The sequence below is a fragment of the Mytilus californianus genome, unplaced genomic scaffold (genome assembly GCF_021869535.1).
Source record: "Mytilus californianus isolate M0D057914Y unplaced genomic scaffold, xbMytCali1.0.p SCAF_2, whole genome shotgun sequence".
Taxonomy (NCBI): Eukaryota; Metazoa; Mollusca; class Bivalvia; order Mytilida; family Mytilidae; genus Mytilus; species Mytilus californianus.
The window spans coordinates 5,528,176-5,544,677 of NW_026262668.1; the positions used below are offsets into that span (position 1 = coordinate 5,528,176).

Genomic DNA, 16,502 nt, shown 5'->3' on the forward strand with positions numbered 1-16,502 from the left:
AAAAGGGGAATATGCTTTGAGCTTACCTATGTAAAATATATGTCTAGACTACAACAGTTAAGATAAACTATATATGATGATACACTCTCCTCTAACGATGGTTGGTTCACTTCAATTTCAAACAAGTAGCCTTGATCAAAATCTCTATATTTACATTTAAGGTGGTACCCAACACCTTGACTTATATTAATTTGGCTTGTTTAATTTTCATAAAATTTTGACAAAATGTTTACTTTGACCCTTTGACAAAAATATAAAAATTTCAAAAAATTTGAACCAACCATTTTATCAGAAAAATTTCATTGGTTATATAGCAGTTTGACAAACACTAATTTTGATCATTGAGAAGCTTAATATTTCCTTAACAATACAACGTTATTAAAACGTTTAGCTAATTTTTACAGAGTTATCTCCCTGTAGTGTTAGGTACCACCTTAACTGAGATCTGTCAATCAAAATAACGGATGATATTCTTCATCATCTGTTACGTTATTAGTTATTTATTAAATATAAATGTTAGTTAAGAATCAATTGATAGCTTGACATTTTGAATAGACAATGCTAAGAACCTTATGTTGACTGCAAACTATATTTTGAGTTGGAGGGTTGCTGTCTCATTTCTGTATACCCCACATTTCATTTTGATTATGTTCACACGCTGGTTTAGAGCATGCAGAATTTAAAAGAAGTGAAATAAATGGTAATAGCATTCATAGTTGTGAAAAAAATTATAAAAGCATTCATAAATGTAAAAAAAAATGTACTGAGTAAAAATTAAAGAGATAGATATTAACCAAAATTTTTTTTAAATCTTCTAAAAATGACCGCAAATATAGTGCATATAAAGAATTTTCAATAAAGTGATTTTTATATTTTTTCAGGAACTCACATCATGTGCATGGACAACAAAGGAGAAATTGATAAAAGCCCCAAATGTGGTGGCTTTTACTAGGAGATTTAATCATGTAAGTTTATTACTAAGAATGATAAGACATATCTAATGCATGTTTTTGTTCTTACTGTTCTGACATCATATAAACAGCTAACATATATAGGGATATGCAGTTAGTTGGTGGGTTAAAGTTTAGATCACATTCAGAGGTCATGATAAGTAGTTTTACAATACATGTATCAAACTTGAAATTTGACTTTTCCAGTAGAATTTATTTTCTTGTATGTTAGTTTTACAGTTAATAAAAAAAAGTATACCAAAAAACTGACAAAATTCAATGTTATCAACCAACGGAACGAGTGAAAAACATATTTGTTGGCAATAAGAGCAAAGAAGAGTTTTATTGTATATACACAGTAATACAAATACATGTTCTACAGCAGCACAAATAAAAGTTTGTATTTAAAAGTATGATAGTTCTGATAGTGAAGTCTCTCTTGGAATAAACAAGCCTTTAGAATCTGTCAAAAATAAATATTAAAATTAATTGTACAATAATATCTTAATGAACATACTGTTTTTTACTTGCAGGTAAATTTTTGGGTTCAGCGAGAGATTTTAAATTGTCAGACTCTGAATACCAGAGCTGAAGTTTTGGCTCATTTTATAAAAATTTCCAAGGTAAGTTGTGAAGTCTTCGCTAAACCAGGTTCCAAGCAACAATAAGAAAATTCACATAGAAGTGCTTTCATTTATCAGCAAAAAGTTCAGATTTTGGCAGTTAAACCAGAAAAAGTCAAGATAGTACAGCGATTCATATTGCCATACAAAAGCAGTGATAAAGTATTAATTTGATGACTGAAAAATAGACACAATTAATATTTCAATCCAAATCCATAACTATGAAACATCTTCTGAAAGTTCTACTGCATCTGGAAAATTTGGGATAATGACACTATTCCTGTGTAATCGAAACCAATTGTTCATTTAAGAATAAGAGAAAAAATGAAATAATTATTTATTACTTCTATGTAAATCAGATGAAGACGTCTCATATCTTGTTAGCCCTCAGATGTGAGAAGCCTACATCTAATACAAACATTCACGCTTCTTTTTAATTAGTAATGAACCATTGTTCATTTACTAAAACAGCTACATTGTTTCTTTTTATTAGAGATATGACACACAAGTTTCCAAACATACCTCATACAAAGTACCAATATCAACATTAGAACCTCTATAAGGAATATGTGCTCTGAACTACAGTCATAAGAATGATAAGCGATAACAAATGTTCAAAATTTCATCGACCATTAAAGCAAATTAAAATAATCCATCAGTTTTAGAATTTTTTAGAAATATGAAAAAAGAAGAACTTGTAAGACTAAAAACATGCTCATTATCTCTTTCTTAATTAATGATAGAAATAATGAGGTCATCCAAAATATTGAGAGTTGACATTTACATACATTGATTTAACAATGAAATTAAAGTGTTAGTGACCACAAGTGTTCCATTTATTGACAAAAAATAACGTTTGAAATCAAATTAGAATAAAACAGTACTCATTGTATTTTTCAGAGATTATTAAAATTTAAATTATGCACATTTTTTTTTTCAGAGATTATTAGAATTAAATAATTTACATGCAGTTATGGCAGTCATATCAGCTTTACAGAGTGCTGCTATTTTTAGATTGTCCAAGACCTGGATGGTAAGAAAGCTGTTTGGACTTTTTCATACTTTATGGTGTCTTATTTTCAGGCTGCATCCTTAAAGTTCCTCAATTGTTAAAAGAATATGAACATCTAGCCCAAACATGTTTAGTAAGGTTTCCAGTCTAAGCACATTAGAAAATACAATGAGAAATCACACATTGTTCACATAAATCATAAAACTGTTAAAATAAGATAACATAGTTTTAACTTCACAAATTATTGAGAGGTTTTTATTCATGTGAATAATGCTACTTGGTGATTATCGCAATAATAACTTGCATTCTGATATCTGATTTATATATATCTGTATGCAGATTTTCCTGAAATTGCATTACTTAATCTCACATTTTTGTCTATTCCTCAAAAAATCGCAATAATAAATGCATGCAATCATTTCTGAATTTACAGTTATCTTTAAATTTAGTTCACTAATTGAGAAGTTTAGCATATAGCTAAAGAATAGTAAGCGTTTAACCAAAAACACTGAACATTTATAATGAAGAAAGCAGATGAAAGTAATAGAATACAACATTAAAAAGTTATGTATTGCAGAGGATAATAAAAAGAGATAATATAATATAGAAATAATTTAAGACTGTACATGCATGTTAGATAAATTTGTTAAAGTCAATTTAAACAATCTTCATCAGCTGTTTTTCATTGTTCAACATTCCACATTTTGGAGCTTCTAGATTGTTCAATAGAAATTTGTAAAACCAATATGAAATATCATTTGTTAAACAAGTTAAAAGTAAAAAGATCATTATAATGTTATGCATTTATTTACATGCAAATTTTTAGCCTGCTCTGCTTCAATATGTTAAAAATTGTTTCTCCTATACAGGCAAGTACACTGTTAGATTTACAAATTGATGTAATGACAAAGTACTTTATTATTTCAGAAACTTTCCAGAAAAGATAAAGCTATATATGAAAAAATTGCTGATTTATTTTCTGAAAACAACAACAGACAACGATTACGAGATTACATGGAAAATGTTAAATTACCATGCATCCCATATTTAGGTTAGAATTCTAAATTATATAAAGCAATTCCCTAGTGTGAGAAAACATCAATGTCACCAAAGTATAGTACATGAGTTAGATAAATTATAAAAGAACAATCCCCCCTCCCCAAATAACAAAACAAAACAAAACATAAACTTGATAAAGAGACATGTAGAAAAAATATCCAAAATTTTGAAATTTGGCTTAATAAATTGGTATTTATTTTGTCTAACTCCTGTTCTAGAATGTGTGGTATTTATTGGAGGTACACATATTTGCCTCAATATGAAAATTGATACAACATGACAGTAACAACAACATGTGAAATACTGTTGGATACATTAACATTCCTAAGAAACTTGGTCAATTGTTTCTGCCAGTTAGTTAGCTTATTATAATGTCATGCATCACTACACACTAAAAACTAGGTAAGCTGATATAAGGGAGATAACAACATTTTTTGTCCAGATTTTGTTGCTGTCCTAATCTTTAAGTTAAGTTTTGGATACTTAGACCAGATGCTTGTGATAGAGATTGGACATGTCGACAAAAACATATTTATACAGGAATAGTTAATTGCTCTTAAATGACTGTAGCATATTTAACTTTATAACTACAAGAATTCAGGTAAATACTACTTTACATCGGGAAGAAGTCTGAAACTAAAAGTATATAGAGTCAAGTACCGCTTAGCAAGAATCTCTATATAAAAATATATTTCTTTTACATTATAGAAACTCCCCATCCCCCTCTCCCACCCCAAACTCAGTGAAGGGTGTTGATAATAAAAAGTCCATTAACAATTTATTATTTTGTCTTTCAGGTTTATATTTATCAGATTTGATCTACATCGATGTGGCACACCCTCACTCTGGAGGACTAGAGAGCCACCCCCGGAGATTACAGATGAATAATATATTGAGAGTTATAGCCGACTTTCAACAATCCAGTTATGGTAAATTCTAGTACTAATAATTCTGTGAACATGTAAATCAGAATTTATAAGTCTTCTTTAAATAAATATACTAAAAATGCATTTATTACTTTACTTTATAAGTTTCAATAATATAAAATGTCAGTCTTGTATCAGAAACTTATATATCCATTTAATAAAGAAGAATACCAAAAGATGAACACAATTATACAACTTTGTATTAAAAAAAGATATAAATATTATGTTTATATGGAAGAAGAAAATGAACGTCAATGAGACAACAACACAAGTTTACCAAATATAGATAAAGTGAGTTAATACTAGTTTATTTGTTTTTTTTCAGATTATTTACCAGTATTAGATCATGTTCAGAATTATTTAAAATCTGTCCGTTACATAGAGGAATTACAAAAATTTGTAGAAGATGATAATTACAAGTATGTATAATGTATAAAATCTGTCTGTTATATAACCTGAAAGAAGTTTGCCATCATGTTTGTTGAAGCTTTTTTTCATGTCAATGCTTCCCCACTGTACCGATCATTTATGCTCCTAAGAGCTTTTTGAGTTTGTTATTATACATCTTTGGTATTATCTACATACAAATGTGGAATATATGAAGGAAGGATAAAGACGGGAATTTACTTTAGGCTCTTTATACATATGTGATAAAATGGAACAATAGGAAAACTCAATTACTTCTTTAGGAGGTTATGCTATTCTTAGAAAACGATGATAAAACAGGTCATTGCCAAATCTAATATCATATCCATGAAATTGCGTTGCGAATAAGTCTTTCTCTTGTATAACTAAGAAGTAATTTTATAGTTGCAAAAAATTTGAAATCAAATTCATAGTAAGGCATATGCTTTCTTACAAATTGAAAATTATTTATGTCTTTTCAGACTTTCATTAAAAGTTGAACAGCCAATGAGTGAGAACCTTTCATCATCAAAAGAAGATATACAGATAATGGTGGCACCCCCTTCTCCTGCAACAGAACCTCGTAATGTGTTGACTTCATGTGCTGGTTTAACAAAAAATGGTCCCTCACACAGAAAAACTAAAAGTTTAAGTGCAAAGTACGTTATAGAAAAAGTGTTTTTACACATCTTTATTATAATGTTATGGTTATAAGTATTATACAAATTACCTGAAAAGTGAGATCTACAGCTGTGTATTTTAAATGTAAATTGGACCCATTAACAGAGATTGACTTTAAGAAACATGCAATAAGGTACAATGAAACAAGCCTCTTAACACTTATGATGTTGCAAGACCTGAAATATAGAGATCCCAAATGCTTTGTTACTTTCCCTCACATGTTGCTGTACAATTTTGTAATGGCTTTGTTATGAATTGTTGCTTAATGAAAGACTATTTTTCTCGATCTGCATGGTCAATATCCACTGTATATATTAAATGTCTATAAATTATTTTTGACAGTTTCCTGAGTTGTCATAAACCTGCATCAGATAAAACCTATAGTTTACCCAGTAAAGCAACGGCACCTTATATCCAAGGCATTAGACATCTTCTGGACGACAGTGTCCTGGAGGAATCACCGTGTGCCTCAAGTGATGGCTCAATATGTGGTAGAATCTCTGGTAAGTAATTGCTGAGTGAGAAAACAATCTCTGGTATGTTTCATTTAAGTGCCTATCTGCCTAAGATTCAGACAGTGGTGAAAACAAAAACCCACTCAAACTTGCATAAATTTAAGTTCAAAATGTATAATGGTGCACAAATATGATATTTGTTTCCTTTTCCTGTTCTGGTATTTCAAGATAAAATTTGGTTGAAATGCTCTAGAAATTAACAATTATGGGGCGCTAACTCTGTAATTTGCTATCATTATGCCCCTGCCTTAGGCAACGAGGGCGTTAAGTGTTACCCTTGAATGTCTATTCTTCCGTCTGTCTTTCCATCCATCCTATTTTCCTTTCTGCACTCTAACTTAAGTTTGCCTCATGCAAATTTTTTGAAACTCATACACAATGCTGAAAACCAAGACTCGCAGACAGATTTCAAATTTGGACTGTGAGTCATTTACCGTTGTAGAGCTTGAGCGGGGGCATTGGTGTCCTCAGACACTTTCTTCCTTTATTCTAACCAAATTTTATCAGATATTTCTTGAATTACTAGAGACGTAGAAACAAAAGACCTACAATTTCTAACTCGAGATGAGGGTGACTCCATAATAAGATGGTTAGGTCGGCCATGTTTTGAAATTCTTCTAAATTGTCTGATTCTTACAATTACTGACACTTTACTGATGTCACAGTCTGTGGTAAAATCCGTGGTACTTGGCATTCCACTATGATTTACATTGCTCAGGTTTTAATGCAGTCTGTGGTTCATACAACTTAAAAAGCAACTTCTTTGGTTGTGGTAAATATCTTTGTGAAGTTCAACTAAAAAAATATTAAATGCATGCCAATTTTGAAAGGGAATTGTACATAAAGAATATCACAAGTTTCAGAATAAAGCAATATCTGTGTTAAATATCCCACCGATTCGTAATGAAAGGTATTCCAAAGGAGGTTAATCTTTGTTTGATATTAAAGGCCTTTGATGTTAATATATCGATTGATAGAGCTTTTTGTCGAGCCTGCGACTTTTGTCGCAGAAAGCTCGACATAGGGATAGCGATCCGGCGGCGGCGGCGGCGGCGTTAGCTAACTTCTTAAAAGCTTTATATTTTAGAAGATGGAAGACCTGGATGCTTCATACTTTGTATATGGATGCCTCATGTTACGAAGTTTCCGTCAGTCACATGTCCAATGTCCTTGACCTCATTTTCATGGTTCAGTGACTACTTGGAAAAAAAGTTCAGATTTTTTGTAATGTTAAATTCTCTCTTATTATAAGTAATAGGATAACTATATTTGGTATGTACGTACCTTGCAAGGTCCTCATGCCCGTCAGACAGTTTTCACTTGACCTCGACCTCATTTCATGGATCAGTGAACAAGGTTAAGTTTTCGTGGTCAAGTCCACATCTCAGATACTATAAGCAATAGGTCTAGTATATTCGGTGTATGGAAGGACTGTAAGGTGTACATGTCCAACTGGCAGGTGTCATCTGACCTTGACCTCATTTTCATGGTTCAGTGGTTATAGTTAAGTTTTTGTGTTTTGGTCTGTTTTTCTTATACTGTATGCAATAGGTCTACTATATTTGGTGTATGGAATGATTGTAAGGTGTACATGTCTAGCTGGCAGGTGTCATCTGACCTTGACCTCATTTTCATGGTTCAGTGGTCAAAGTTAAGTTTTTGAGTTTTGGTCTTTCTTTCTAATACTGCATGCAATAGGTCAGCTATATTTGGTATATGGAATGATTGTAAGGTGTACATGTCTAGCTGGCAGGTGTCATCTTACCTTGACCTCATTTTCATGGTTCAGTGGTCAAAGTTAAGTTTTTGAGTTTTGGTCTTTTTTTCTAATACTATATGCAATAGTTCAACTATATTTGGTGTATGGAAATATTTTATGATCTATATGTCAGTCATGCAGGTTTTATTTGACCTTGACCTCATTTTCAAGGTTCATTGCTCAGTGTTAAGTTTTTGTGTTTTCGTCTGTTTTTCTTAAACTATAAGCAATAGGTCAACTATATTTGTTGTATGGAAGAATTGTTAGCTGTACATGCCTGCCTAGCATGGTTCATCTGACCTTGACCTCATTTTCATGGTTCATTGGTCAATGTTTAGTTTACTTGGTTAATGTTAAGTTTATGTGACAGTTGTAATAAAGCTTTATATTTAGGACTATCAACATAATATCAATGATTAGTAAAGAAGGCGAGACATTTCAGCGTGTGCACTCTTGTTATGTTAGTCTATTGATTGATAGAGCTTCTGATGTTAATATATTGATTGATAAAACTTTTGATTTTAATATATTGATTGGTAAAACTTTTTGATGTTAATCTATTGATTGATAGAGCTTCTGATGTTGATCTCATTTTTATTGATATTGACTCTGATGTTAATCTATTGATTGATAGAGCTTTTGATGTTGATCTCATTTTTATTGATATTGACTCTGATGTTAATCTATTGATTGATGGAGCTTTTGATGTTAATACTCTGATTAATGTTTTTATAGAAAGTGCTGATACAGCAGATACCAGTTCAACAGATCAGGAGACTTTTTGGCCATTGAGAAGTCAGTAAGTAAACCAGTTCTATGATATAGAAAACCCCCAAAATGGGGGTAATATAGGCACCAACCAACGAGATATTTTGAATTAGCATATATCACTGTAGAGTTGATGTCAACATATGCCCTCTTAAAACCCTTGTTTAACTGACATTCACAGGTGCCTACTAAAATCATTGTACAGCTGACATAAGACCACTAAATGCGTCTTTCTTACTTACTTTCAACTGAAATATTCATGAAATACAGCAGCTAATGTCATCTGAAAATGAACTCATTACTTCTGTTATATATAATTTTAGAATCATAGTTACTTTAAAACTTTCATATGACATGATTTATTTGTTTAGATATGTACTTTAAATTTGTATTTTTTGAAAAATTACAGTATCCAGAGCCCATTCTTGAATCTTTTTATACTTTCTTCATACTAACTACATCTTAAAATCTCGACAGATTGACTTTGTTTCTGTGTTACTGTTTTAATCATAATGTGTGTTTCATTTTGTCAGGCAATGGAGGGAATCTGATGAAATGCAGAACAATTACCGACAAAACTTTACCTGTGAAGGTTGTTTACGGAGAAGAACTATTTTAAAAGATGGCAAAAAACCAACTGTAAGTTCATTTTACTGACATTCATTCTCCATTATTGCAATGATTTAATCAGTTAAGTTATTTTTTTCTGATTTTTACTTCAGAGTAAGTTTTTTTACCATGTGTGGCAACGACTTATTTAAATTAAAAACCTTCCCATGTTTTTTTTAAGATATGTTAAATAATTCAAGAAGAAACTATGGTAAAACACTGGTGCTGATTGTATTGTATGTTTCTTTCAGGTTTCATCGTGGACAAGATACTGGGTAGCCTTATGGGGAACGTCATTATTATATTATCCTGCCAAGACATTACGAGGGTCAGAAAGATCATGTGTAAGTTAATTGTTATGATAAATAATTATATTAAAATGAAGTTATAGTTAATTTTGTTCATTTATTTCTCGTTTTCCTATAAAAGTGTTCAAATTGAATAAACGTAGTCATTTCCTATTTTAATCCAATTGAAATACATTATAAACTTCAATAGTTTCACAGTCTGTTCAAAACTTTTTAATCGGAAGTAAGATTGAAGACATAAGATGACATGAAGCTATTTTGCAGAAATTGGTTGTTAAATAATGACACAATATTGTTTGAAGAATAGTAATTCATGGAGGACACACACATGTATTGTGAATTAAGTAAAACACTACTACAATCTTGCTAAAACTGGTCAATTATAATTATATGTATTACAGTTTAAAACAAGTCCCACAAAAATGACATCAATAGTCGGTTGGATGGTAGTAATGGGAGATAATCCACTTCAACCAGATGCATTCCAGCTCACAGATCCAATGAAAGGTAAAACAATTCTCTTTAAACAAGTGTGTGCAAATAATAAACATCTCTTAATGAAATGTTAGGGTATTTATATAAAAATAAGATGTGGTATAATTGCCAATGAGACAACTCTCCACCAGAGACCAAGTGACACAGAAGTTAACAACTATAGGTCACCGTACGGCCTTCAACATTTGTTTACATTTATAATGTTTGGGATTATTTTACAGTATTCTAGTACATGTATTCCTATAGTAATATTAAAGTGTACAATTTTACAAATATAGATTAAATAAATAAAAGGAGATGTTGGTCAAGATATATTAGATATGATGAGTAGGAAATATGATTGTATCAAAGTTGCAAATTAATCATGAGGTGAACCAGTAAAATCAATTGTAAGTGCAAAAAGTTGAGGTCAATTATATTTTCTTTAATTGAAATGTAGCTACATAAACCTACAGATAAGTACTTTTTTTGTTTTCAGGCAATGTTTACAAGTTTCGATGTGGAAGTCAGGCACAGGCTTTACAATGGTGCAGACATTTAAGTGATGCCACAAACAGGTTCCAACCACAGGTAATGTTATTATTGTCAATCAGTGGTGAAATAAGATGCAACGGCACAAAATTCTAACTTAAGTTGAACTCTAAATGTGTGGTAATGTAAGATTATCATTATTTCTTCTGTATGTAAACAAAGATATATAATTTAAAAGGGCCGTTAATAAAGAGATAAATAACAACCAGTATTTTAACATTTTTTTGATAGACATTTGATCGTGGTTGTCAAATTTGCAGACATAAAATTAGCATTCAGTAACATAAGGCTAATGCTAAGCCTACAGAAAATACCACTGCCTAAGGATTCAGGGCTGTAGTTTTAAACACTTTGTTTAGTGTGATAAGAGTATATAAAGAATTCTCTTTTAGTTGGCCGATTCTTACAAAGATTTTCAAATTTTATTGGCTATTTTCTCATAATCTGTAGCACTCACATATTTGAGTCATTATTAATAAAGAATTATATATGTGCTGCTTTATATGTTAAAAGAAATGATTCAACAATATTAGGGTATTTATATAAAAATAAAAATTAATCTCAAAACATGAAAATATGTGTCTAAAAGTTATAAAAGCCAAATTATGTTTACACTTGCTTGAACTATATGCTGCCATTGTATAATACCAAAGTTACAACAACAAAAAAAACAGCTGTTTTAGTGATTTTTGGAAGCCTTTGAAGTTTTTGAATGGTCAACTTAATGGAGCTGAATTCTTCTGAATGTTCAATAAATATAAACAAGTATATTGAGGGTAGATCAACAGAACATGTCAATAAAAAAATATATGGTATGCCTTTTTAATGTTTGATGTGATGTTTGCTTCATGAAGGGTTTTAGTAATTAAGTTCTGAAGAGATGTATTTTTCAATTTTCGTTCATATTTTTTTTACATTTCAGACTCCTGCCAATTTGATGTCATTTGACTGAGAGTTCTGATTTACAAATGGTGGGAAGTTCATTATAGTGGTACCTTTACCGAACATTGTGCCAAATGTTTGCCAAAATATGTGATGAAGGAAGATGTCAGGGTTGCCATAGTGACAATACTCAGTCCCTTCTGTCATAATAAATGATGGCAGTGATAGCATTACACTCTATTATCTAAATATGGTCATCATATCCATATATGGACATATACTTTAGTAAGAGTGTATTATCCTTTCAAGGGAACCAGTCATAATAAACAGTATTTTAATGCCAGTTATTATTTACTATGTTTCTGAATCATGTGATAAATACAGCATAATATATATCAATGCTTTACCATAAGGTTCATTGCCTTTATTGGTTTCCATGAGAAATAATGTCAAATGTCTGTCGTACCATGGTTACAGTTTCAAATTTCAACTTTTTTCCATTCATATAATGTTATGGACTCCTGAGATAATAATTTTGAATGTCAGCTTGTTCCATTGTAGCCTTGTCAAATATTACGTATTTTTAGGCTAACAGTGTAATTTTTCAGCTGCTACCCTGGTAACAGGTTGAAATATATTTTTTTAAACTGTTAATAGTTTTGACATAAGTACTTGTTTTTTTTTTTCAACTAAGAGGTGTTTGACAGTACCGTGTAAGCTGTATTAATTTATCTACTGTCATTAATCAAATTTAATTCCTGATGCAGGATAGGTTTGTCACAGGTTATTAGTTATGTTATTTGTAATTTCAGTTCTCAGTTAACTAAAATTACTTTCAAAAGAAAACTGTGAACAATTAGAATTATGATAGATATAAAACATTCCATATTTGGAAATTTTGATATTTGCAGAGTAAATATGATTTAAAATATGATAAATTTATTCATATTTCATTTCGATATGCAATTGTTTGTTGACAATTTTATGCAGTAACCATTTTTAACAAGTATGTGTATCTTTTCCTTATTCATTTGATAACACCATTTGTTACTGTCCACTCTAAGCATCCCTATTAAATAAAGAATACAAGATCTTCCAACATACTTTAATGACTTGTCCCTGTCTTTTACTATATGGTACATTAATATGCTATGCAATTTGAAGCTTGGGATTGTCAGGTTATTTGCCATCTTGCTTGTAATGAATAGATTTGCCAAAGTTTGGGGTGACTGCACTTAATTTGTTGACGTCTGCTGTTGGATGTATTTTTTTTTAATGACATTGTATATCATGTTTAGTAGAAAATCGGTTAAATTGTATTTGAATTTTATAAAACATTACGTCATTAAATAAAAAAATAAAAATTTTACTGAGACATTTCACAGAATACAAATATATATAGGGATGTAAAATATCTTATAAATATTGTTAACACAGTATTTAACATTGATGTATATTTTACACTATGTAAGCAAAATTTTATGTTTTGTTCACATTTTAATACAAAATCATGATTATAGAAATTTCATTTAAAATACGGGTTAAAGTGCAAAGTTTAATAAATTGAAATAGTTGCTTACAATTTCATGGTATCATTATGCAGGGCTTTTGTTTGTTGGGTAAAATCTTCTTATTACTTTCTAGAAGTTAGATTTTGAAATACTCGTTATTTTAAAGATGGTGCTTTTTTAAACAGACATCTGCTGAGATTTTAGTGCTATTTTTTGTGTGCTTAATGTAGTGAGTGTTTTGTAAAGGCTCTTGAAATAGTCAACACAAGTTATCTCATTTAAAAAAATTAATAATTTGTTAAAAAATAAAAATGAAAGTTTCTTTTTATTTTATTGTGCAAGTCAAAGTAACAATTATCTATTTTTATAAAAAGTGGAGTAAGACATTTTTGTTCAAATAATTACAGGTGCTCTTAAAAAGGAGCTCTCAAGACCTGAATTGCTCAAAGGAAACTTGAGTGTAATTAACCCTGATCAAACAGTTCATTGAACAGGAACCCATGTCCAGCTTTTCAAAGCAAAGGAACTTTGATATGAACAGATAATTTTTAATGGATCTAATTTTTATATGGCCTATGCAAAAGACGAATCTTAATCTTATAACTGCGAGGGGCAGCTTGAGAAAATTGAATTTGAAATACATTATTCTAAATAACACAGGTTAAAACCATGTCAGCTTTTGTTATTCTGTTGTTTTATTTTGTGTATAAGGTTTTATAATTTATTGCTTATTATGTGCAATATTGTCTTTTAATAATCATAACATATTTGTTTCATGTGTGACATTCACACATTGTGTATACAGTCATGAGAGCGTTAGAATATCTTGTTTACTCTCATTGTATATTTAAATGTAATGGAACTCTTCAAATCTGACACAAAATGTTATTAACATTATTTTAAATATTTTGGTCCTTATGGCCTTAGTTTAAATTCCTATGCATTCAGTCAGAGATGATTTCTGTTTAACTGAATTCAGTTATTTTGTTTCCTGAATTACTTTTTTTTAAAAATGCTGAACTATTAATAGGTGGGTGAAAATGAAAGGGGTTTTAGGTATGAATTATACTTCACCTCCTCAGCTGATCTGTGAAGAAAGCAATGATAGCCCCTTCCTTTGTTTTTAGTACATGTATGTTATGAGTTTTTTTTCCTCATTTATACATACCTATTTTCTTCTTCTTTCAAATTACATTTTTATATGAATTATGTTATAATATAGTTATAAGTTACAGGGTAAATTTATTATTATTTGTAATGAATTTTGATTTTAAAGTAAATACCTAGTTTTGTGAGACATATTTGTTTATTTTAAAATACATGTAATTGCCAATTTTATCAACTGAAAACGGTTAACTAACAGAAAGTTAAATCTTTGCTTACAAGGCCATAGTATGTGATATCCCATTTTCCACTGAGCAAACAAACTTATTTATATTGAATTGTTTTATAATGTTTGTTGTGAAAATACTGTAGTAAGTTCTTTACTATGATTGTTATTATTTTTGGCATGCATAAAAATATTAGAACTTATATAAAAAAAAATTGTACTGGTATAGGTTATACCAAAATATTTATGTAAACTATTCACAATTGCTTCATAAAACATTTACTAAACTTCATGACGAAAAAATAAAAAAATATAAATTAAATTTTGTATTTCCTTTCATAGGTAGCCCTTGGTTTTTGAAACATGAACTATTCATGGCTTTCAATCTTCGATCTAAGGTCCTATCTTATGTGTGTTTATGTGAATTAAATGCTGTCAGTTCTATAATGGAATCACCTCAACAGTTTTTTAAGTTTGTATCGTTCTTTTTGTAAACATTTGATGTTGCAGGTAATTACAGATTTGTTAGTCTGTAAAATTTATTCAAAACATGGCTGCACTGGGTTAGTAGGTCTTGACATATGGTATGGACAACCATCACGTTAACCTTTAGATGTCAAATGGTTTAATTGTTGGTTGTTGTTTTCATATCTCCCCATTTATTATCAGTGATGTTCATGATACCCTATTTTGCTGAAGACATTCTCTATAGATTAGGAACTCTGATAAACAAACTTGTTTGTACATACCCATTTTAAGTCAGGAGCCTGTAATTCAGTGGGTGTTGTTTGTAGCTGTATATCATATTTGTTTTTTCGTTTATTGTTGTTTATTGTGAACATAAATCAGGCTGTTAATTTTCTCATTTGAGTTTTTTTACATTTTTCTTGTCCGAGCCTTGTATAGCTTGCTATGCAGTATGGGTTTTGCTCATTGTTGTAGGCTGTATAGTGACCTGTAGTTACTAAGTTGTACACCATTTGATCTCTAGTTGAAAGTTGTCTCATTTACAATCATACCACATCTCCTGATTTCTGTGGGCATGATATGTATTGAATGACATCATTAGGTATGCTCGAAACTAAATCTAGAAGCCAGATACAAAAGCATGACACCTGCTACACAGCTTTACATTTATGTACATGCATGAAAACATCAGTTAATGATACAAGATTTTTGTCTTGCCTTTGATGAATGATGTAGGTTGTGAGATGTTGGGATGCTAATCCTGTGGCACAGTGGCATTATCTCTTTGCATGAAGCTTTGATTTCAACAGGTAGAAAAGAGGCAGAAGATACCAAAGGGAAATTCAAAATGGATACGAGTCGAAGAGAAACTGACTAAAGCCATGACAAAAAACAAAACATAAAATAACAAAAAGACAAAACACTACCGGTACATAGAAATCAAGACTGACCAAATGGACCCCATAAAAAAGGTCGTTATCTCAGGAGCTCTAGAAGAAGCCCTGGATACTTCATATCTTGAATATAGATGCCTTATTTTAAGAAGTTTCTGTCTGGAAATATCTCCATTGTCCATTTACCATGACTTCATTTTCATGCTTAAGTTTTTGTCTCCCCTTGACGGAGTCAAAAAGCGAGACATAGGTATGCTGTTTCCGGCGTCAACAATGTATTAGTTTGTGATTAGGTCTAGTTCATGGTGAACCACTAGTGGTAGGTCAATGATATTTGGTATGCAGTTGTATAAGCATTGGCATATCTCATTACCATGGAGATTATTTGGCCCTGCCCCCTCAGTCAAGGTCTATTGACTTTGAAACTTTGCTTAGTTTACATGTATTAGTTTGTGATTAGGTCAGTTTATGGGGAACCACTATTGGTAGGTCAATGATATTTGGTATGCAGTTGTATTAACATTGGCACATCTCATTACCATGGAAATTATTTAACCCTGCCCCTCAGTCAAGGTCTTTTGACTTTGAAACTTTGCTTAGTTTACATGTATTAGTTTGTGATTAGGTCAGTTTATGGGGAACCACTAGTGGTAGGTCAATGATATTTGGTATGCAGTTGTATAAGCATTGGCATATCTTATTTCCATGGAGATTATTTGGCCCCGCCCCCTCATTCATGGTCTATTGACTTTGAAACTTTTGCTTAGTTTTCATGTA

At 30.8% G+C, this 16,502-nt stretch overlaps 1 protein-coding gene across 7 annotated transcripts in view; it reads left to right on the top strand.

The window, feature by feature from the left end:
• Window positions 1–14,686, top strand: part of LOC127729144 (ras-specific guanine nucleotide-releasing factor RalGPS2-like) — a 65,768-nt gene extending 51,082 nt beyond the window's left edge. For all 7 annotated transcript variants that reach the window (XM_052236799.1, XM_052236805.1, XM_052236804.1 and 4 more), the window contains 14 exons: window positions 882–965; window positions 1,484–1,573; window positions 2,514–2,606; window positions 3,513–3,636; window positions 4,442–4,573; window positions 4,896–4,989; window positions 5,458–5,634; window positions 5,999–6,159; window positions 8,666–8,729; window positions 9,232–9,337; window positions 9,559–9,651; window positions 10,017–10,122; window positions 10,589–10,680; window positions 11,564–14,686. In XM_052236799.1, the coding sequence (XP_052092759.1) occupies window positions 882–965; window positions 1,484–1,573; window positions 2,514–2,606; window positions 3,513–3,636; window positions 4,442–4,573; window positions 4,896–4,989; window positions 5,458–5,634; window positions 5,999–6,159; window positions 8,666–8,729; window positions 9,232–9,337; window positions 9,559–9,651; window positions 10,017–10,122; window positions 10,589–10,680; window positions 11,564–11,593 (1,446 nt within the window). In that variant the 3' untranslated portion in view covers window positions 11,594–14,686. The remainder of the gene's footprint in view (window positions 1–881; window positions 966–1,483; window positions 1,574–2,513; window positions 2,607–3,512; window positions 3,637–4,441; window positions 4,574–4,895; window positions 4,990–5,457; window positions 5,635–5,998; window positions 6,160–8,665; window positions 8,730–9,231; window positions 9,338–9,558; window positions 9,652–10,016; window positions 10,123–10,588; window positions 10,681–11,563) is intronic.
• The last annotated feature ends 1,816 nt before the right edge of the window (window positions 14,687–16,502 follow it).